A 23,233-nucleotide genomic window follows, 5' to 3' on the forward strand; every position below is an offset into this window, starting at 1 on the left:
ATATGAAAAGATCCAAGAAGAGAAGCCCCAAAGACAGGGGACAAAATTAACCCCCTTTCAAGAGAGAGAAAAAAAGATGATGGATGGATGGATGGATGGATGGATGGATGGATAGATAGATAGATTGATTTGATGCTCAGGAAACATTTCTTGTTATTATCAATAATGAGAACTGTGATTTTTTTTTTCCGGATTATTTGATGAATAGAAAGTTCAAAAGAACAGATTATTTTTAAATCTTTTTTTTTTTTTTTAAACAATGATTGTCTTTACTGTAAACTTTAATCAATTTAATGCATCCTTGCTGAAGAAAAAATTCTTAAAAAAAACTTACTGACCTTTTTGAACTTTTGAACGGTAGTCTATAATATATTAGATATAATGTTGGTAAAAGCTTGTCGGAAATTTATTGGATAGGGCTGTGCTGTGAGTAATATAAGAACAGTGTTGATGGAATAATTCCTCTAATTTTCATCCAATATTTTTGTGTAGTACATATTTTGAGCTTATTTGTTGTGCTTTTGAACATGCTAGCATCAAAATGAACATGAGAAGCACAATGCATTTCTACAAGAGTGGCTGTTGCTGTCTATGAAGAACATCAGATTAATCACTCATGAAGTTCCTTATTGGTTGATGTCTGAATAGAACAGCGGTTCTCAATACCAGTCCTCGCGACCCCCGCCCACCTCTGCATATTTAACATGTCTCTCTTATTTAACAGATAACCAGCTCCCTGAGCACGGGAAATCCATTTAAGCTCAATTCACTTTAGAACATTCATTCATGGATTTGTGCTACACCATGGCCTGCAGCGTCTTCACACACAGACGAAACTTACTAGAGAAGTGTGAAGTGTGACATAACATACTTCTGTAAATAAATACAATTTAAATTCACGTCTCGCACACTTTAATGCCCTTTGAATGGAACATATACGCTCCCTTCGAACTGGAATCATGGCGGAATATCCTGTGATGTCCACTTCGCAGGGCACTTACGGTCGAATAGAACAAACGTCTGAAGTGGTTAGAGAAACATAATACATAATACATAAACAAAATGTGCAGAGCCGGGGGTCGCGAGGACTGGAATTGAGAGCCACTGGTATAGAAGACAACTCCCTCTTAGACAACTGACTAGGCTTTGAGACAAGCCAGTGTCTGTCAGTCAAAAGATGTCAATGCATGACAAGAAGAAAGTGACTCAAAAGCAAAGATTTTTTTTTTTTAAGATCAAAAGACATTTAACCCTGAAGCAAAACGCTGCTTCTCTCTCGGAGAATGTAAAGAAAGAGTAGCGCATACAAAAGGAGAACAAGCTTGTGAAGCACAACTTGAAAATCCAGCCTCTTTTCAGCTTTTCTTCTGCTGAAGTTACTAATTGTCAATAAATGTCCTCGCTAACAGATCATCTCTTGCACTGTTCATTCAGTCAGAGAGAAGTGTCTATGCAGACACCATCTGGACCGTTTGGGCCTTGAGGTTCATTGGCGTTCACATGGACAGACGTGAACAGTAAAGAACACTATGTATGTGAGCTAAGTGTTACAGATGGAGATGGCCTGTGGGAAGAAACTATAAGCATAGGAAAAGTAAGAAATCCTCAACAAAAGTTGAATATGTGCTCCAGGTGCTCACACAAGATGTGAGAGTTTTAATCCAACTAATGTTAAAAATGTATCACATTTTTCTGTTTCTTTTTTAATTTTCAAAAAGTGTTTTTGTACACACTGACTAATCTATTTTCTTGTTTAATTACATACTGATCATTTTGGTGATTATCCAGTGGTGATTTATTCTGCCTTAATGGAAATCTTAAATCGTGGGGATTTTTTGACAATAATAATAAAGTCCTTTAATGCTCTAGCTCTGCAGAATGTCGTTTTTCATTTGTTACTGTTGTGAGTCATGTTTTGTCAGCTTGACAGTTTTACTATTAACCCTTAGAGGAATATGCCAACTTACTATAAGAATATGATGCTTGTCAGACTCATACTTTTTCAGTCCTTCCTGATAAACAATCAGATCTGATAAGTTTGAACAGGATGAAAGTAAACTGTCAAATAAGCTCTTAGAATAGTGATTCACGTCATCATCCATTTTGAATTGGGCAAAGCGTGGGAATTGGACTCCTTGTAATAAATCACATAAGTGACAAAGTCTTATGTTTGCTGAAAAGGTTCCGCTGAGTTGTCATTATCATTCTTCAGCTCATACCCTGTGGCATGAGGACTCATGTTGAAAGCTAGCTGCAAATTTATGACTGCATGGTAAGGCAGGTTTCAGCAAGTAGCATGAAAAGAGAAAATGTTATGTTTTTTTTTTTTAAGAGCTCCTGAGGCACTACAGTGATCTGTCAATGCACATTCAAGAGCCACAAAACAGTATTTATTCTTTTAATTTCTTTTTAAAAAATTTATTTGACAGAATTTGAAAAAGCTGAGACTTTGTTTCATACCAAAAGTAACCTACTCTGTCTTGTCTGCCGGCATGTTGTGTGGTGTGAGAGCGGCATGGCTTGTCGGACTTAGCAAGAGTAACTGGGGGGGGGGTCTTTGTGAAGGGTAGAGGTGGATGGTCTGATTCATTATAATAAATCCCTTCATTTGGATGGATCCTGTAAATGAACAGATTCACCAAAACAATTCCCTAGTTTGACATACTGTACTTTAGTGCACACAGTACTATTGACTTGCTTATGTGAATTATACATTTTGTTGAAATTAGTATTTACAAATTCAAGCTTGATATTGTCAACCTAACTGAATTCATTAATAACATTAATTGTTTTTTTGCCCCCTTAAAGGGATAGTTCACCCAAAAAAGACAATTCTGTCATCATTTACCCTCAAGTTCCAAACCTGTATGAATTTCTTTCTTATTCTTAACACAAAAGAAGATATTTTACAAAACATTTGATGGTCCCCAATAACCTCCTCAGTAAAAAAAAAACTAAAAGTCAATGGGGACCGTCAACCGTTACACAAATTCACATAGAATTACACAGAATTTTTTGGTGAACTATCCCTTTAAGGATATCAATATAGTTAACTACTTTTTGCTTATAGGTTTTTATTTATTTAAATTTTTTATTACTATTATTATTATTAGTTTTACTTTGAATCAATATTAGCTTGTAGTTTCAAAGTAGTTTCCCCAACACTGGCAAAGGTCATACATTATCCAAAGTCACACCTTCTGTGCATGACACCACTGAGCCAGCATTTCACAGATACAAAGTGCCTGTTCGACTTTATATATATATATATATATATATATATATATATAGATATATACCTTTTCCTTTCCACCTTGCTGTGCCAAAATAATGCAAATTTTGTTTAGAAGAATAAAACAATAATGAGACTGTATGATTTCTGTATTACCCAACCATGGGCCTGTTATGAATCTATTCCCAAGTAAAAAATTCTGCTGTTCTCCGCTTAGGGATTACATGCCTTTAGCAAGACAGCTAGCACAAGAAAATATGTGAAAAACAAGCACGTACCCACCTCTCAAGGAATAACTGTACACTTTTCTTTGAACTGTCAATAATAGCTCAGACCCTTCAAATTTGTGTTGCCCAGAAATTTTTCACTAGTGAGCCTCAGAAAGTAAACGAGCAATGAATCAGATCTCAGGAAATTTGGGAGTTAACATTCATGAAATGCACAAATTCCAAGGACAGGAGGTCTGTTTAATATATACGGGCAAGTGCCCTTGATTATTTCCACTTGATAAACCAAATTGTATGCAGTTACTGATTCCCCTGTTTATTTACTGTGTCAACAGGACACCGCAGATACCCCTCGAGTCACCTGATGACAGGGTCGGCAGCTGTATAAAGGGCATTTTTGGTGTTAACTCATGCAGTTGTGCTCTATCATGGCTAAAGCAGTGATTTGTGCGCTTCTTGCATCTCTGTTTGCCTGCTGTAGATCTGCACCAGTGGTAAGTTCAATTACTTGTTGTATAGAATAGTTATATAACAGGAACTTGCATATTTTTAATTCATTAAAGCGATCTGTTTGATGCTAAGAGCAAGTACTATTGTATGCATTCTCTGTATGTCATGAATTATGTCATGAAGAGTACTAACTGTGTAAACTGCATATATACAGGTGCATCTCAGTAAATTAGAATGTTGTGGAAAAGTTCATTTATTTCAGTAATTCAACTCAAATTGCGAAACTTGTGTATTAAATAAATTCAATGCACACAGACTGAAGTAGTTTAAGTCTTTGGTTCTTTTAATTGTGATGATTTTGGCTCACATTTAACAAAAACCCACCAATTCACTATCTCAACAAATTAGAATACTTCAGAAGACCAATAAAAAAAACATTTTTAGTGAATTGTTGGCCTTAAAATGCCCCAAAATGCCACTATGGACCCTTGACCTGTTTCCATAATTATTAACATCGTAAATCTATTAAAGTTTTAAATCTATTAAAGTTTTTTAAAAGTGCTTTGTGTTGTATTACCTAGGCATTAAATTGCAGAAAACTAGTTAATGCTGCTGTGTGAGCATTTTAAATAGAATGGCTGAGTGAGGAAATCAAATTTGACCAATCTCTATATTTCCTCACTCTTTTGTCATAGAAATGCACTGTAGAAGTTTACCCAACTATGACAGCTTCTGCTTCTGAGAATCACGAAACGGTGAAAAGTGTCCATTATCTGAGAGATATCACACCTGTCTGCCTGTCAGCCGTAGGCTGTGCATACAGCAAAAAAAAAAAATTCCAGATTAGGTTCTTAAGAATAAGAAACCTAGCCAATCAGAATAGCTTTCTGTTTGATTTTGCGTGTTCAGGTCTTTGGAGGGGTGAATTTTGGAGAGAGTGTGTGAATTGAACCGGCTGAAATCTCTTACAGCACCTTTTATATTTAACTTGGCAGTGACACAAAATCTATAAAATGTATATGAAAGCTAAAATGTCCCCTAAGTTGGCCCCTTCTGGGTGAGACAAGGTACTTTCAGTTGTTGGACAGACTAACATATGGGTCGCAATGTTATCTGCGCTCTGCCATACTACAAAGTGCTGCAGTAAACTCTATACCTGGAAAACACACATATACACAGCTGTACGTCCAGACAGTCACTGACCCAACAAACAGCTCAGAGCTGATACAGCTGCTTCCATTATTTCTATTTAGCAGTAATACTGATTCCTTACTAATAAGGAATACAACAAGCGATTGAGCTTAAGACAAGATCATTTCAAGCACAATTTCCAGGACAAGGAGCATTTCTATGCACATTGACTGTGTTCCAGGCTTTTCATGGTGGTTCAGATGTTCTCTGCCCTCTGACAGTGAAGATCCTGGATGCTGTGAAAGGGACTCCCGCTGGAAACATAGCTCTGGATGTCTATCGCCAAGATCAAGGTGGGACATGGGAAAAGATTGCCAGTGGGTAAGATCACATTAGCCGTCACACTCTATAGAGACTTTCGATTCAAGTATATAATTATATTGAACATTAGTTAATTACATTTCAGATTTTTCATCTCACCTAATTAGATCCCAGTGGACGACTTTAAGTGTGAAAGCTATCTAGTAATTCAGTATTAATGTTCATTCTGTTTGGGCTCAATTTGACCTCAGCTATGACATTTTGAATCAGAGATTTATAAAATATTACAATTCAATGCTTTATTCATTGCACTATTCATGTTACCCTTGGGTCTTTGGGACAATAATGTAAAAAACAGTTCATTAAGGATTTTCTAATAAATATTATTAAGAGTCAAATGATGATGATAATAATTGTATGGATAAGTATAAGTCAATAAAGCCAAATATTTACCTGATACTTCAATGACAATATATACGGAACTGTTAAAATGGGCTAATGGTCTCTCTGGCCAAAATAAAAATAAAATAATAAAAAATTGTTAAGTTAAAAGTAAAAAATTTCAGTTAGTTGCTAAGACATTATTTGTTTAGTTTGTTGAAGTACTAAAATAACAAAGTAAATAAACTAAAACTACAACAAAATTACAAAAACTTTAAAATTAAAGCGAGAACAGAAAATATATAAATACAATCTAACTTAAAAAATATTAACAAAAACTATAGTACATGAATGACACTAAAATAACACTGATTAATAGTATGATTTGTCCTGAAATCATACAAATTTATAGGAAACAGTAAAGCATTTTTATTATTTATTTTTGTATAAAAAATAATAGTTTGTTTTAATGCTGGCATTACTGTGGTTTTGTCTTTGTAGGGCAAACGGCTCTATTCTCTATCCTGCACTTCATTTTTAGTCACATCCTCATGGTTCCTCTTTCCTGTCAGTGCCATTATCACTAATGAGCTCTTCCTCTCACACAGGAAAGTGGATATGTCTGGTGAGGTGCATAACTTGATCACTGAGCAGGAGTTCACTCCTGGCGTGTATCGGGTGCAGTTTGACACTAAAGCCTACTGGAAAGCAGAGGGCCGTACACCTTTCCACCAGCTGGCCGATGTAAGTAGCGCTTTGACAGCACTCCTATATTCATGAGCATTTAATGGTTGCCAAGTGATGGGTTATTGTTGTATCAAGGCTCCTAAACCACAGGACTGCACATAGTCCCCTCATTAGGATGAGCTGAGACTACTTTGATTATTATTATTTATAACAGCTACCTTACTAGACTTGCATAAGGCTGTTTTTGCAGCAAATATGTGTATATTAAAACCCTGAATGATTGTCTTGGATGTGAACCAAGAGCTATATTAACTGTGGGGAGGTAAATATTTAAGAACCTGTATCTTGTTTTCTATAGACACACAGTAATGGCCAGTTTTAGATAAGAGGACAGAGCATTCAAGGACAACACAAACGGAGCACACAGGCACTGACAGATATACAGTCTTCCAGATACGCTTTGTATTTCTCAGTGGTTCTTTGGTGTTTTTGCAGGTGGTGTTTGAGGCTCATGCAGAGGGGCATCGTCATTACACTCTGGCTCTTCTTCTGAGCCCCTTCTCTTACACCACAACAGCTGTGGTCGTCAAAGCACATGAGTGACAGCACACAACAGATCTACAGCGACAATCTACACAGAGAAATTACTTTTCATCCAAGGTCCAAGATTTAGAATTTGCCACACCTTGCAATGCCAGATTGATTGCTAAAATTCACAAAGTCAATATCCTGTCAAAAGTGCGTTGCAACATTACGATTTTTAAGTTTTTGAATGAAGTCTCTTATGCAAAGCTGCATTTGTGTGTTCAAAATACATTAAAAACACTAACTGTGAATTATATATATATATATATATAAATTACTAACTAGCCATATTTTTTTTTTTGCATTGTTTTGTAATAAATACAGTTTTCATGTATTCTAAAAATCGGTTTTCAAATCATTGGTAACACTTTACTTAAAATGTTATGCATTTTAATAGTAGTATTATGCCTTGTGATTATTGTATTATCTCATGAATAATTGTAACCAAAGTTATAATACATTATGTACATTACAACACAAACACACTTATTTATTGTTACACCTTTAAAAAGTATAATGCATTAAACACATGACAAACAAATCTTTACATCATATAACGCATTTATGAAAAGATATAATGCATTATAACCAGCATTATGAATACCCTTATAATGCATTATACATAAAGGCTTTTATTCACATTACCAAATCATTTGTATGGTATACGGAAGATATTTGAATCACACACACTAATCGCATCATCAAGAATCTGACAGTTATTCACTTCGACTTAAACCATGTGTTATGCTACAGTTATTCACCAAAGCCAGTTTTTAACTTGCATTTTGGTGCTTGGCAAGTGTTAATTTTGGACCTTGATTATACCCGCTCTCCCTCAGACCAATTAAAGAGATCAGACTCCGAGTAAGTTTTCAACTATAAAGTCTTTTAATGATCATTACAGAGCGAAACGCAGTGAATAGACTGGTTCAACAACAAAAACAAAACAAAATCTGGAACCAGGATTGTACATGTCAAAGTAGCTGGCATCTGCTTCTCGTACTGGTGTTACAGTTAAAGTGGACCCTCAACACCGGAGAAACTCAAACGCAGCAGAAGATCCTCATGTTTTTCAGTTCCCATTCAACAACCAGCAGACATTTCAGTTTTAAAGTCACAGCTCCAGTTTGAAATAAAAAACTTTTGAGTAAAAGAAAATGTAAATGTGCACCCAGTTTAATTTTTAAACACCATCCACACGCACCCCACTGCACATCTCAATGCGAAATTGAGAAAAAAATAAATAAATCAAGGCACAAATATGAATACTGCAACAATGTAACACTCTACACATTACAGATCTGTAATGGTAAATAAATCATCTTTTAAAATTCTCTATCTATTATTTCTTCTGGATATTTTCAGACTGCTGAACAGGATGGGGCAGCTATGAGAGGGGTGGGTTTGGGGTGAAAAATGAGATGAGAATGAATCTAAATGAGCAGACAGCACTGAACAAAGCTTCCTCAAAAGCTACGACTGACTAACCACCAGATCCAAACACACCAGAGCAGTCTCACCGGTATGTTTTACATAAAAAATTTTTTTTTTTTTAAAACAAACAACAACAATACACAAACACACTCTTCATATCAGGAACGGGGCATTACACCACCACCAAAAAAAAAAAAAAAAAAAAAAAAAAAAAAAAAAAAAAAAATAAATCAACAACACAGTAAAAAAAAAAAAAAAAAGTAAAATAACAATAAAAATCAACTTAACATTAAGTTTTTATATTGCAACCCACCTTACTTTAAGAACAATGTGTAACTTTCAGTCACAATCTGTGTTCCAAATAAAACCATTTCGCTGTCGTGCAAAAGCTAATGATTAATTTGTAACAGGCCTATCTGACTTTGTATTGCAGCATAAGACTAATCATTACTCCATTAAAGTGCCTGCAAAACAAGAAAACTGTGAAGGCGGAATGACACTCATTTATTTTTTAGAAACTAGTGCTCATAAGCCACACTTCTCTCTTCAAAAGCCTAAACCCAGTCTAAAATGCCTCTATTTTTACATTAAACAACACCTATCAAGTGTTTATATCTCACCGGCTGCTTCAACACGAATACAGGGCATAAACCAACAGCTTGCCTCCAACTTTGCTTATGTTCATTTATTGGCCCTGTGCGGTGGAAAAGGGAGATGAGGGGTTTTTCAGTTGCGTTTCATGTGACACCACATATACACAAACTCACTTGAATACACACTCAGCGTGACTGGATCGAAAAGTTTAGATTGAGCAGATGTCCTAGAGCTACATTTCACTATACAATGCTGAAAGATGAGGAGAGCGAAAGGGACGAGGAAGAGGAAAAGCATACTTTGGCAGCAGTAGCCTCCATATCATATTCAGTATATTATATGACAGCATTCTTTGATTCCTAGTCTGAATTGGTCAAATGTTTTTTGTAACCCGTAACCACAGTAAACAGGTCTTTTCAGACCCAACTGTAAGTCTGATGGTATAAGAAAAGACTGTAAACAACAGACTGGGCACTGGAGATCCCGTCAGGGACACCATCAATGGGAGAAGACCATACTAGTGTTAAGACGAAGTCCACAAAGCAATCGGACGACCAAAGAGAAGCCATGGCTCAACCACACCTCAGAGACACGCAGATGGAAAGAGAGGAGTGTAGCATTTCTGTGAACTGTGAGTGTCTTAACTTCAAGTGTCACAAAGTGCAGTTTGTGTCGCAAACTATGCTGCTGACACAATCTCGCCCTCAATGTGTAATTCTCCGAATGGACACACAAACACACACACACAGACAGCATGAGAGGATATGAAACAGCAGTTTTAGGACATTTATATGATAAGTTAAAATATACACAAAAAATAAATGCGACATGTTATATCGACAACTCCAAAAAATGTAAATTACATACAAAAGGCAAACATGGACCAACAAAAAGTTTTCCAACAGCTTGTAATGCTCGAAACTTTAACAGCATAAAGTCGTCATGGCCCAAGTGTACTCCGGATGCCATTCAAGAGCAACGGCGACATCGCTCTCTCATCTCGGCCTTATCGGAGCGCAACGTCACCCCCTCCTTTACTACACACACAAACAGACAAAAACACACAGGTTGAGACACACGCCAAACCCTACAAAGGGCATTTTGGCTTTAGCAGCTGCGAACCCGACTGACCGCCAGGTCTTCCTGCGTCTCGTAAACACCTCGCTATCGTTTCAATCACATCTTCTTTCACTACCGTGGAGTGCACTTCAAAAGCGAGACATGTGAATGATTATGCTATTAACAAAAGTGAAGGCAAAAAAAAAAAAACATTCAATATGACTAAAAATAAAAGTTTAAGAAACAAAATATTCGCGTAACAAAAAATTAATTAAGGCATGCAGCAAGTACTGATATCTGTATGTCATTTTTGATTCGTTTTCCTGCATTTTATAGTCATCGCTGATATTTTTGTCCATTGGTCATGTGTCCCAAACCATTGAAGATAAAAAAAAAATATATTAAAAATGAATAAAATTAACAGAAATCCAAAACAACAAATAGCTGCCAAAAAGAAGAGTGTTTCCACTGGAATCACAGGCGTCTTTTGGGGGACAAAGCTAAAGCATAGTTAAAAAAGGCCAGATATTTACAGGGAAGTCTGGGTCATGCATGCAACTTGTCACAGCCTTCTGTATAGCCATGGGATTTGGGGAAACAAAACCCGTAACACACCACCAAGGTGAAATGTATATCGTAATACAAGAACAAAATGATCTGAAGTGAAGGACAGATTTTAAATACATCCATTTAAACTGCATTTACGTCTTCCAAACAATTGTCTCTTTTTAAAAAAACGACAGATGTATAAAAAAAATTATACTAACAGAACATGACAAAACGTCTATTGGCGTCAAGAGTGCTGTTGCAATGTAAAACCAAGCTTTCTACAATGTAAGCACAGATGACTGGATCTACAGAGTTTGATAGCCTATAAAAGTCAATTAAGGCTTCGCAGTAAACATCTGATTTGTTGACGCTGGCACTCCCCACCTTTTTTGAAATGTGTTGTGATCTGATTCGCTAAAGCCAGCATGGACATAGGAACATGCAATTAAACGCACGCAGTCACGCTAATACACTTTCACAGATATGATCCAGTACATACACACACTCACGTCACGCAACTAACTGTGCATTAGACAGGCCTCTGCCCTCCTCGCTCCTGTTTTTAAGGGCATTTGGCATCGATACGTCACATTTTTTTGACTCAGTACTCTGCTATGGGGGCTAGCTCGGGATTCAGATTGACCGTGATGTTCTTATACAGGCTGCTCAGAGAGATCTCCGGAGAGTACTGCAGATTGTTCAAGCCGTCCAGATGCTGTCGTTCTTTAGAGTACCTCAGCAACTTATACCTGAGGGGAGGGCGAGATGAACCAGGGGTTAGTGTGTCCTTGAGATAATCTGCTACAATATGCAACGATCTATACATGTATGACCGCAAATATGTTTTTGTCACACATAGGTCAATCCACTCTGGGTTACACAGAAACAGATGAATACAACTTTTGTTTAAGGTCAGGTCAAGTGTAAGCAAGTCAGAGGTAAAGATTGAACAGTGCAGTGACAAGAAAGCTATTTTCCACCCTGCAAATCTGCAAATTTCCACCCTGCAAGGGAGACTGAAGACACGTAGAGAGAAGCAATCGCACTGAATGGATTACCTTAAGAAATAACATTTGGAATGATCTATTCAGATTATTCTGTATTTTATATGTTGTGTTTAACTTGGAAAAACCCAATAAACAACGTAAAAAAAAAAAGAAAAAAGAAGAAATAACATTTGGATTGACAGTGCAGCTGGAATTAGTAATAAAATCTAGCCAACAAACGTCTCCTATGTCATCAAAAATTTCATAGAAAACATTAAATTGGCACAAAAAGAAACAGAATGGAAAGGTTTGCTTCAGAATCAATGGAAAAGACTAGACAAATTTTCTGTTTGAAAAAAATAAAAAAGGTAATATTATCTTTTGTAATAACAGTACTTTTTAATTAAGACTTATTGTTGATGTTATTGCAATGCCTGTACAAAAAAATGCTTCTATTTTGGACATAATTTGGGACAATTGTATAACATTAAACTACTGTTCAAACGTTTGTGGTTTGTAGGATTTTTTTAGAAACATTTTTTAAAGAAGTCTTTTTTTAAACAAGGCTGCATTTATTTGCTTTAAAACACAGTGAAAACAGCAACATTGTAAAATAATATTACAATTTAAGAAGCTTTTCCTTGAGAATCCTTCAGACATCATTCTAATATGCTGATATGAAAACAATATACAGTTAATTAAATGCTTAATATTTTGTGGAAATCAAAATATACTTTTCGGGATTATTTAGAAAGTTCATAGAAACAGCATTTATTTGAAATATATTTTTCTAACAAAGTATAAATCTGTGCCATCAATTTAATGCATCGTTGCTAACTAGAAGTATTAATTTCTTAAAAAAAAAAAACATACTCTTATCTCAACAGCAATGTACATTAGTTAATATATTAGTACAAATTTCTGCACGTATAACCCACCACTAGTGTTTACGTATGTGTGCACACTGACCTCCCCAGGAACTGCACCTCTCCTCTGTGGTGATGGGGGATAGATTTGTATTTCCCAATATCACCTTCTGGCCTGGTCACATTGAAACCTGCGTAATGAACCCTGAGAACAAGAAACCCACCCACACACACATTTGTGTTACACATACATCTATTTGTTTATGATAACATACTTCAGTCACACACAGCATCATGGTGAACTGTTCGTTATACAAAAGTAACTGGATAGTTGTGAAATACTTATGCTGGTCTTAGGAATACACACATACTACTAATTAAACAAAACTGACCTGTTCCAGAGGTCATCGTCCTCTCCGCCCCAGCCCCAGAATGCATTAGGAAAGCCATTGATCTTGAGGAATTGTTCGACAGTAAGTCCACTGACTCCACCAAAAAACTCATTATAGGGAAGGCTGAAAACACAAACACTCAACACTTAGCAAACTAAACTACAAATATGCCATCATTTGTAAAACATTTTTTTTTAAAAAAGGAAAAGGGGAAAATAAAAAGAATAAACATAAACCTTACCATCAGGAATCACTTGAAAGCAATAGGCAACAAAAAAGTATTTTAATAGTACAGACTGTCAGACTACTTCACAAGGCGATAAGGATGTACAGCACACATTTACTTCCTTGCAGTTTCCGCAAAACAGTTTTGGTTTCAACCAGAAATGAACAACCGTCCTTTCAAACTCAACCAAAGCAAAGCTGCACCATGAGGTCTTTAATCAGTCCTTGGTCACATGCAAAATAAGGGTAAATTCTCCAACTACCTCAAACCCTTTTGAGAAGCAATTAGAGCTGTGTTTACACCTCATTACACAAATGACATAATCTGCATAACAAAGAGCCCTAAAATCTGCATGTCCCTAAAGCCTTTCAGTCCTACCTAACATCAGAGTTCTATGAACAGCTGTGAGAAAAAAATAATAAAAATGAACCGTACCCTTGCATTTACTTTAACAAACATGTGATACGCAGATACAATACAGCAGGACGTGAACTTAAGGAACTGTAGGACTCTGCAGGTCCTTAACATCTACAAAATGACACATTAGCAGTGTTTTCCACAGACTTACATTCTATGTGTGGCGGCACTTCCCCCGGGGGAAATATATATGTATATAATGTAAATATAAAACAGCAGACGGGCTTATTGATAATGCACATTCATTCTCTGCCAGCAGGAGGCGTTTTAGGAGCGGCAGAAATCGCGGCTTCCCCGGTAACGGCTGTAATCAAAGCAGAGCTGTGCTCATGAATGCTACTTTATAAGGCATTATAGGAAAGATTAAATGAAAATGACATCAAAACTTTTCTGAAGACAATCGGTTCCCTTTAAAGATACATTTATATAAAATAACCCGTGCCACGTTTTGATTTTGAAACGTGCAGTACTCATGTATATTCCACGAAGTCAAAGTCTTTTGGAAAATCTATGGGCCGCCACAAATAAACCAATGTATGGGAAACCCTGCATTAGGTTTCTTGAAGCCCATCAAAATGGTTTATACAGACATTATGGATTGGATGAATGAGGAAAAGTGAATTGTTTAAACATTTCTTTAAAATGTAAAAAAAAAAAGAAAAAGAGTCTCAACTATGGCATGAAAGCATGGAGACAAGGATGGCCAAACAAGCTTAATGGCACACTCTTTTTCTTTGAGAAACACAATAGCCAAATAAAAAGCACATTCAAATCAATGCAAATTTACCCTGAATATTCAACAGCACAAGTATAGCATGGTTGTAGTTTTGTCTTAACTAAGTCAATTTATTTTTGCAAGCAACGAGATTAAAGTGAGAAACTATTTTAACACATTATTTGGTGGCATTAAAGGTTAAGCTTTAAACATACTTGACTATATTTTCAACAGGTTTTTGAAATGTATGCCGTTTTTGGTTGAATGAATTTGAAAATTACAGATTTTTTTTTTTCTCTTTGGTTCAGTGAATAGGTTCATTTTAGATTAAATTAGATAGCACCTCACAACAATCACTCCAACCAACTAACTAAACACAAACACTGGTTATATACATTAGGATCTGCAAGGGTCTACAGGCGGTGGATAACATCAATTATACACTCACACACACACAACCTAAACACGGCAATGTGTGCTCTATAACACTAGACTCGTTTAAAACACAAGCCTCAAACTGTTTAAAATACGCACTTTGAAAACAAACTGAACTCAACTTAGCGGCATTCAAAATCTGGAACACCAAGAGCTGGGCAATAAGGAAAATAAACATTAAACAATCAGAAAAATGACAAAAAGGGAGGGTAAATTAATGAAATAAAAAAGAGAATAAAGTAAAACTGCATCAGTGCTTTCTGATAACTTACATGTACATGTACTTGTCAAGCTTGGCGGCGAAGTGTCGAGGCATCTGACCACAACCGTAATAATTACGGTCGTTTTCTGGGATGTGATCGACGTCGTGAAACACCACACAGTCCCAGTCCAGGTCTTTCATGGCCTCTTTAAAGCCCACGTTAAACAGCATGGCACGGTTAAACGGCTGAGTACCCGTCTGAAAGCATATAAACACATGATTGAAAAAAAATGTATGATTGTTGATTGATTTTCTCAATCATCGGTACATGATACTGGCACTCTGAGGTCAAATACAAACTACTAAAGTAGACCATCAGTGGATGGTGGTATCGCATCAAACAGTGTACGTGCACACCTGTTCAATGGCATAAAAGGCAAACTGCAAGCGTTGGCGTTGGAGCATAGGGGCGAGGTGCTGAAAGAGAATCGGAAGATGCTCATGGCGATTCCTAAAGGGGATTAAAATGGCCACCTGAGAAAGAGCAAGAGAGAAAACCACAAAACCAGTCATGCTGATGTCCTGAATGACCTTTTTTTGAATATGTAATCGTGACTGTGACACACCTTCCAGCGTGGTTTGCAATCTTTGGGCTTCCAGTGGCCTCCAAATCGAATGTCCAGATTTTTGAGCCTCAGTTCGATTTCCTCCATAGGTACCTCTGTCATGTTCACTTCCATCTGACCCTCTGCAAGGAAATATACAACAGCAAGAAACTAAGCAAAAACAGGTGTTACTTACAAGGAAATTTTATTCTCAATTTCTTTGCAACTTGCAAAGCTGAAAAAGCTCAACATCAGTAAGACTTTTTTTTTTGCATGAAAAGTGGGTGTGCCTCACACTGAGACGAATGAGATACAGAGCATTTTAAACCTGAGAAGTCTAGATTAAGCTCATTGGATAGAGAGATTTAGAGAGGCAATATGCAACAAACAAAGGCCATTTTATGCTGCCTTTTAAGACTCTTTATAATGCCTTCTTTTGGCCAAAAGCTAAAGGAGCACCAGATTTATCCTTCACAGGAAAGGCAATACCATAATGAACTGCACCAAGTTTAGTGAAAAAAAAAAACAAAACACAAATTTACGGCGAGTGAAATAAGAAAAATGCCAATACGGAAAAGACAGAAGTTGGTCCGAAATCGCATGTTCTCAGAGTAGGTACTTCTATAAATAAGCAATTAATTCAAGATTGTTAAAAAAGGATGTTCTATATAGCATGCATGTAATCTAGACATACTACATTCATCATGCTGTCATCGTCATGTGACCTACAAACGTCAGTTGCGTCGCTTCTCTGTGCCCTCATGGGATAGTAAAGTGTCCACTGGATGCACACTTCAAAATCTCACCAGAAATAGTAATAGTAATCATTTGAGTACTTTTTGTAAGGCGTTTTATGAATTCTGTGAATTCAGACAGACTAGTCTTTTCACATACTGTTTGTATCTACTATATAGTAGGAAAGCATGCGATTTCAGAGTCAAAAAGGTCAGTTTAATTCAAGCAAACTAGTTTACCCAGAATGTGTGCCCTTTAGCGTATTTGTATACTTATTTGAATATTGCATCATTAGCTTAGCAACACCAAACTATATTCAAAGAATTTCTGAGTCAAATAAACAAAGGCATTGTTTAACTTACTCATAGAAGGTAACCTTTCGGGACAGGGCAGGTTCTGAGCATATGTGAAGTTCTCAGGGAGGTATGTGGTTGGCTGAGCGATATACTCGCTAGAGTTATTTCCATCTGGATAATCTGTTACAACAAAGACAGACAGATATACATTAAAGTCAATGTGAATTACTATTCCCAGTTTATTTTCATAGTGTGAATTATTTTTCAGTGACATGGTATTCGATGAGAAAAAATGCTCGGCAATGAATCGCCTGCGATTTTGAACGCGATTTTATGTAGCTTGTCAGTGAACTACGGCTCTGTGTAGTAAATGCCGCTCCATCTGAAAGCACGTGCTGGAGATTTACTACTAATCACAGGAGCTGCTTTACTGACGAGATGCGCATGAAAATCGCATTCGATTTTTTTGCACAGCCCTAACTTGATTTTATCCATTGGGAATTGATTGGACGGTGAAAAAATAATCAAGCCAGAGACTGAATAAGAGTGTCTAAAGAGCTCTTTGGCTATTGGTTAAGATCATTTAACAGCTTGTACGGTCTATGACAGCAGATAATTTTTGTTTTAGAAGAATACCAAGTTATTACATTTAGTTTTTGCAGTGGAACAACATTGATGAATAGTTCACAGTGAGACCAGGGATATTCATTAAGTGAGAAAATAAGGTCAAATTGATTTCACGTTTACTTTGAAGCCAAGAAACAGGATCAATTAAGCTGAAAGTACACTTCCCTTCCGGCTCATTAACACTTTAACAGTCAGCATGGTGTAATTTCTGTCATGATTTTCATTGATTTTTGTATCCGTGCGGACAGCAGTGCTCTCAAAAACAAAAGTCCACTAGGTAGTGTGCACTTGTCGAACATGTCCATCCATGCTCACGGTTAATAGTGTACACTTTGAAAGACTTGCACGTTTAACGGTGTGCTACATAAAGTGAAAATTTAACTATACCCGGGCCTTTGCAATAGTGTTTAGTTCAAAGATCAGTCTGGTCAATGTTAAGATGAAGAGACGTTCACTCTTACCTGTGCCGTTGAGAGTACTGTTCTTATTGGTGTATAGCCTGATCATGTGACCAATTGTCCGCACATTGTCTCGTAACATGATACCCTGAGCCTGTACCATGAAGAAATATGTGTTGACTGAAACAAAGAAAGAGAGAGAGAGGGGTAATGAATTTCCCAAACGATGTAAAGAAGAAACAAAACAGAGGTTAGCAGTAAATAATCAAATATGTAATCATATGTAATCAAATTTGCACACTGTTAAACAACTGTAATTGGACAGCCAAGTTGAACGCTTTTGTATTGAGTCTCTTCCTCTCACAGAAAAGCTCTGAAGAGCAGCATTGTGAGAAAATGGCAAATGCTGAAACTACAAGCTCCTATCATTGTAAGCATCGATAATGGTTTAGCCTCGGTTCTTGTCAGTGTAAAGCAGTTTTAATCTAACTAATACACAAAGGTTGTGTCAGCATTTCTGAGTCTATATATGAGGAGAAATGAACCGAGATTAGCAAAATGTCTACTGCTGAATTTCAACTATAGGTTTGAAGAGACGTCTGTACTGAGCTTCATATAATCAGAAGGGAAAAACTACATAAGCAAGTGTAAATCCATGACATCAGTGTAGACCAATCTAAATGAGAAAACAATCTTTTGGTTACTGCATACAAAGGACAAGCTTTACACATATATATACATGGGTAACAAGGTATAACAACACTAATCTGCTGTTCTCGCGTGGAAATCCAAGTGATAGGCAATGCATTAGACGACATTTGAATATTTTCACTTTATCAGCACTGGCCAATAACTAACTACCAATTAACTGAAACTAGACTGAAATGTATGTCCAGTCTTCTAATATTTTAGAGTGAATTTTTGCTGAAATATTGTGTAAAATTAAAACGTTCATTTTATCAATATTCTGCATCTATCCTATATAAAGTGTATTTTGGATTTAAATAAAATTACAAATAAATAAATAAATGTATATGTCAAAAGTGGCCAAAAGTATATCCACACCCACTTTTGCTTGTTTACCATTTCATTTCAAACCCATGAGCATTAATAAGGAGTTTTTCCCCTTTTTGCTTCTATAACAGCTTCTACTCTTCTGGAAAGATGTTGAAATGTGGATGGAGGGATTTATTCTCTTTCAGAAAGGTCATACGCTGATGTTGGGTGATGGGGTTTAGCTTACAGTTCCAATTCATCCCAAAGGTTCAATGGAATTCAGGCCTGGGCTTGAGTTCATATACATTTATAAATGATTTCTTTATGGACCTCACTTTCATGAGCATCCTCACACTCGAAACAAAAACGCCTCATTCCACTATAAATGGACGAAAGAAATTGTGAATTATAATAGTGTCTACATGTAGTGTCTACACATCGGCATTGATATACTGCAAAACCTGGTCATCCACTAGTATATTCTAAATAAATAAAAAAAATCTAATATATAGTCTAGAAATGGATAAAAAAAGGTTTATTTGGTGGTAAAACACATTGGTTCTTCCTAACCGCCAAGAGCTCTTCATACATTAGACACAGTGCAGTGAAGGCCGGTCAAACAACAGTGAGGAAAAAACATTAGCTTTCTTGGGCACTGATTACACAAACACAGCAAGAGCTATTAAACAGGACTTGGCTGTGTCTAGTGTTGTTTTTGGCGGCCTGTTTTACCGTATTGGCCCGAATATAAGATGACCCTGATTATAAGACGACCCCCCTTTTTCCAGATGTACCTTTTGGAAAAAGGCTTTTTAAAAACCAAATCTTGTTTTTTCTCAGTAAAACACATTTTGTCTTCAATTATTTTCATATTGCATATTTTTCCTATTTTAATTTTTGTTTTGAAAGTATGGTAAAAACTGGTAAAATGTACCAACAATCACATTTTAAAAATATAAACTTTTTGATACACCATTAAAAAAAAAAATAAAATAGCCCATCTGAATTAGGACATTTAGGCTATCTGTGTCAGGGTTCCCTCTCTTTTTCAGTGATAATTTTCCAGGACATTTTTAATTTAATTACAGTGACAATAAAAGACAAGGATCATGCCCTAAAGTAATATATCCCTCTCTCCAGAAGCCTTTAAAAACATAGCCTACAGTTTATGGCTACGACTTAACTAAGAAAATCAGCTCATTAATATGAGCTCTTAATTATACATTACAACAAATGATTTTCAGAAACAATTTCAGTACCATAGAAAAAAAGTATTTAATTATTTTATTAAACTATTTGAACATGAAAATTAATTAAATCAGTTCATTATTTATGCTAATAATAATATTAAAGAAAATACTGGCATGTATCCTTCAAGTAAGTAATTAAGTATCGCTTTAAAAGGGTCAAGTAAAAACTGAGTGGATTCTGACTTAAACACCTCTGATTGGCCATTGCATATCACTGTTCACGGAAAGCAATATGCACAGAAGCGTTTGAAAAGCATTTAAAAGTTACTGAATCACTAAAATACTCTTCTTAAGGTTCACCACTGGACAGAACGTTGGGAAACACATCAATGCTCACACCGTCGAAAGTCAGTAGCGATGCACCAATCTTGATGACTACAAGAACAAGATGTTTTTGCTCTATTGCAGGCAGTACTATCTATAGCTATTTAAAGGGGTGGTTGACTTTTTTTTCTAGGCTTGATTGTGTTTATGGGGTGCAGTCTAACATGTGTTAATGCTTCGTTTAAAAAAAAAAAACGCATTATTTTTCACATAATATACCTTTATTCTACACCGCTCTGTCTCTTCTCCCATAAACACGCTGATTATTTCCTAGTTGAATGAATCCCCTCCCTCAGAAATAGGCGATGGGCTCTGATTGGTTAGCTAGTCCAGTGTGTTGTGATTGGCTAAACCGCCTCTAGTGCGCGTCTGAACGTCACGCCCCTCACCTCAGCGGCATGTGCTCCGGTTGTATTGTAAACAATGGCGTCGTCAATATTGCTTATCAGTTTGAGCCCGATTGAGACGCAGAGGATATTAGTGAAGAGAATCGCACAGAACCCATGCAAGCACGGCTCTTAATGGTATGTTTTTTGTTTGTTGTTGTCTCATACTTTTAAATATGCTGTTATTTGTAAATGCTACTGCTTCTACCTTTAATATACGGTTTTATACTGATTAAAGCTTTAATACAGTACGGCAACCGCACGCGTGTCCATGTATAACGCTTCTCATAGCTATGTGAAAATAAGTGTATAAATGGAACAAATCATTGTTGGAGCTGAGCTGATGATCTGAATGAGAGAGAGAGAGGTAACTACTGCATTTTAATCAGGATCCAAACAAACATGCTGCTCACATGAGCAGTTTCTGATTTAAATTTGATTAACTTAGATGTAATTTCAAAATCTGAAGACATAAAACAGAGACTTTAGCTTTGTGAAATTATGCTACATAAAACATATTTGCAGGAAACAAAAACAGCAGATGAGCTGAATGAGACGCAGATTCACGCTCTGACAGAAGGTGGCGCTCATTGAACAGCAGCGATACAGCGTTTCCGTGGTTACCACTGTAAACAAAGCAGAGCTGAACCAAAGCCACTAGAAGGCAAGCCTGCAACCATTAGCCGAAAAAGAAAAAAAATGCCATTTTAGAGAAGACACTGATTTTTTGCGACAGGTGGGATTCAGCTTACGGTACTTCTCATTCATTCCTATGGTATCCGTAAACTGCGACTGAGTGTCGCACAACTCTGACTGAAATTCAATGATGTCAAGGCTGTAATGTGATTGGTTATTAAGGGACACGTGATCCAAGTTAGCCGTTACACTTTCTCCAATAGTGAGTAATACAAACCCTCTCATCTCCTTATAGTAAGACAATCTCTGGCTGAGCTTATAAACACTACTTTAATATACATTATAGAGCATAGATATGTAGATTCCCCATTTGACTGCGCCAAGCACGTAGACGCGTCCACCATCTTAAACGGTAACAGTTCGAAGTTGCCACAATCCTGCACAGCCGATGGTTGTAAAAACCTCCAGGATTTAAATTCCCTAAGAAACGGGATAACCTTATACAGGTGAGAATGTGTTGGGGTTTGTGTTTTTAAATGTATTAACTCAATATTACAAGTTTTGAAACATTGGTAACTTATGTTACTGTTATGGTGAATGACGTCAAGTTGACCCTTCGAATATGGCGGACGGCTTACGTATAGCAGCCCATAGTAACAGTCACTAATGAAGCATCTACATATACATACTGTATCTATGTTATAGAGAGCCAAGATGAAAAGAAAATACCATCTAAACTTTTCTGAAGACAGTCAGTTCCCCTCAGAGAAACATTCATATAAACCCCCACCCGGGTCACCCCAATTCAATATTAAGGATTTTCTTCCAATATTTCACTCATGGTGAACAAATGAGCTGCTCTGCCAGCTACAGTATTTTCCCCTCTTTGCGTTGGTCTTCAGCGTCTCTGGCCTCTGTTAACGTCTTTGTAATATTTCCACACAAATGACATTTTGGAAAATGCTTGCAATACAGTTTGTGTGCAAGTCCGGAACAGAGATCAGCTGAAATAAAACAAAAGAGCCGGTTGCCGATCGCACATTTGGAGCAAAAACAGGCCGGTTCAGATTTATGGCCGTTCAAACGTTTTCTACTACTAACATTAATTGTTTCGGGCCAGTGGTAAACTGTTCGTTCTTGGCTAAAGGAAAACACAAGTGAATTTTTTTAAATAATTTTCCAGGACAACTACAAGATTTTCCAGGACATTTTACATTTTCTCTCATTTCCTATGTGTTTTCCAGGACTGAAAACAGGACAGTCATCAATTTTCCAGGTGTTCCAGGAGGCGTGGGTTGCCGGTGTACTGACATGTGTTGGAGGGTTGCCTGGATTTCTAGATAAAGATTTTAGCACAGACACGGAAAGAGGGACGGCAGAGTGATCTGTTTCATGTCCACACAAAATGGCCAAGAAGGCTGTGAAATCCTTTTTTTCTTCAAACTTCTGTAAGGACAACAGTCAGGCTGAAAGTTTAATATTACAGCTGGTTATTGTGTAGACATTCAGTTAAGCAAGTCATGACAAACTGCAAACAGGTTAAGACAGTTTGTGCGAGCATCCCAATACAAGAGAGTACACTTTCACACCTGTTTAACACTTTGTAGTAATGCCAAATAAGTATGTTAAGTAGTATGTTAGTCAACATGACATAAGTACTGGATTCAAATTTTACTTGTACTGCACTATTTGATATTACATTTAAAGTTAGGTTTAAATGTACTAAATAGCAACTTTATCATTACAAATGTGTAATTATGAGTATATTTAAATACATGACATACAAGTTTTAAATTACATTAAAGTATATTTCACCTTACCATAAATGCTTGGTGTATTCAGCAGTACACTTTAACCATATTTAAAAGACAAATATGAAAAATAGTAAATATGAAATTACATATAAGCTGTACTTAAAGGGGTCATATGACGTTGCTAAAAAGAACATTATTTTGTGTATTTGGTGTAATTCAATGTGTTTATGCGGTTTAAGGTTAAAAAAAAAACATTATTTTCCACATACTGTACATTATTGTTGCTCCTCTATGCCCCCGCCTTTCTGAAACGTGTCGATTTTTACAAAGCTCATCG

At 36.5% G+C, this 23,233-nt stretch overlaps 2 protein-coding genes across 3 annotated transcripts in view; one reads left to right on the plus strand and one right to left on the minus strand.

Annotated features, from left to right (window-relative positions):
- Window positions 1–3,887: 3,887 nt before the first annotated feature.
- Window positions 3,888–7,211, plus strand: ttr (transthyretin (prealbumin, amyloidosis type I)). The gene is made up of 4 exons (XM_016517628.1): window positions 3,888–3,953; window positions 5,282–5,421; window positions 6,351–6,486; window positions 6,925–7,211. The coding sequence occupies exons 1-4, from the start codon at window positions 3,888–3,890 to the stop codon at window positions 7,030–7,032; spliced, it is 450 nt and encodes a 149-aa protein (XP_016373114.1). The 3' UTR covers window positions 7,033–7,211.
- Window positions 7,212–8,697: 1,486 nt separating this feature from the next.
- Window positions 8,698–23,233, minus strand: part of LOC107712262 (beta-1,4-galactosyltransferase 6-like) — an 18,841-nt gene continuing 4,305 nt past the window's right edge. The window contains exons 2-10 of one of the 2 annotated variants that reach the window (XR_001636781.1): window positions 17,614–17,730; window positions 16,592–16,705; window positions 15,516–15,637; window positions 15,307–15,423; window positions 14,960–15,147; window positions 12,895–13,017; window positions 12,606–12,707; window positions 11,160–11,399; window positions 8,698–10,079 (exon numbers count right to left, since the gene is read on the minus strand). Coding sequence is in view for 1 of the 2 variants with exons in the window: in XM_016517451.1 (XP_016372937.1) it covers window positions 11,252–11,399; window positions 12,606–12,707; window positions 12,895–13,017; window positions 14,960–15,147; window positions 15,307–15,423; window positions 15,516–15,637; window positions 16,592–16,705; window positions 17,614–17,730 (1,031 nt within the window). In the remaining variant the exon portion in view is untranslated. Of the gene's footprint in view, window positions 10,080–10,858; window positions 11,400–12,605; window positions 12,708–12,894; window positions 13,018–14,959; window positions 15,148–15,306; window positions 15,424–15,515; window positions 15,638–16,591; window positions 16,706–17,613; window positions 17,731–23,233 lie in introns of those variants that run through there. The other variant, XM_016517451.1, reaches the window with a different exon arrangement.

Source organism: Sinocyclocheilus rhinocerous, unplaced genomic scaffold (genome assembly GCF_001515625.1).
Source record: "Sinocyclocheilus rhinocerous isolate Xijiao unplaced genomic scaffold, SAMN03320098_v1.1 scaffold4389, whole genome shotgun sequence".
Classification (NCBI taxonomy): Eukaryota; Metazoa; Chordata; class Actinopteri; order Cypriniformes; family Cyprinidae; genus Sinocyclocheilus; species Sinocyclocheilus rhinocerous.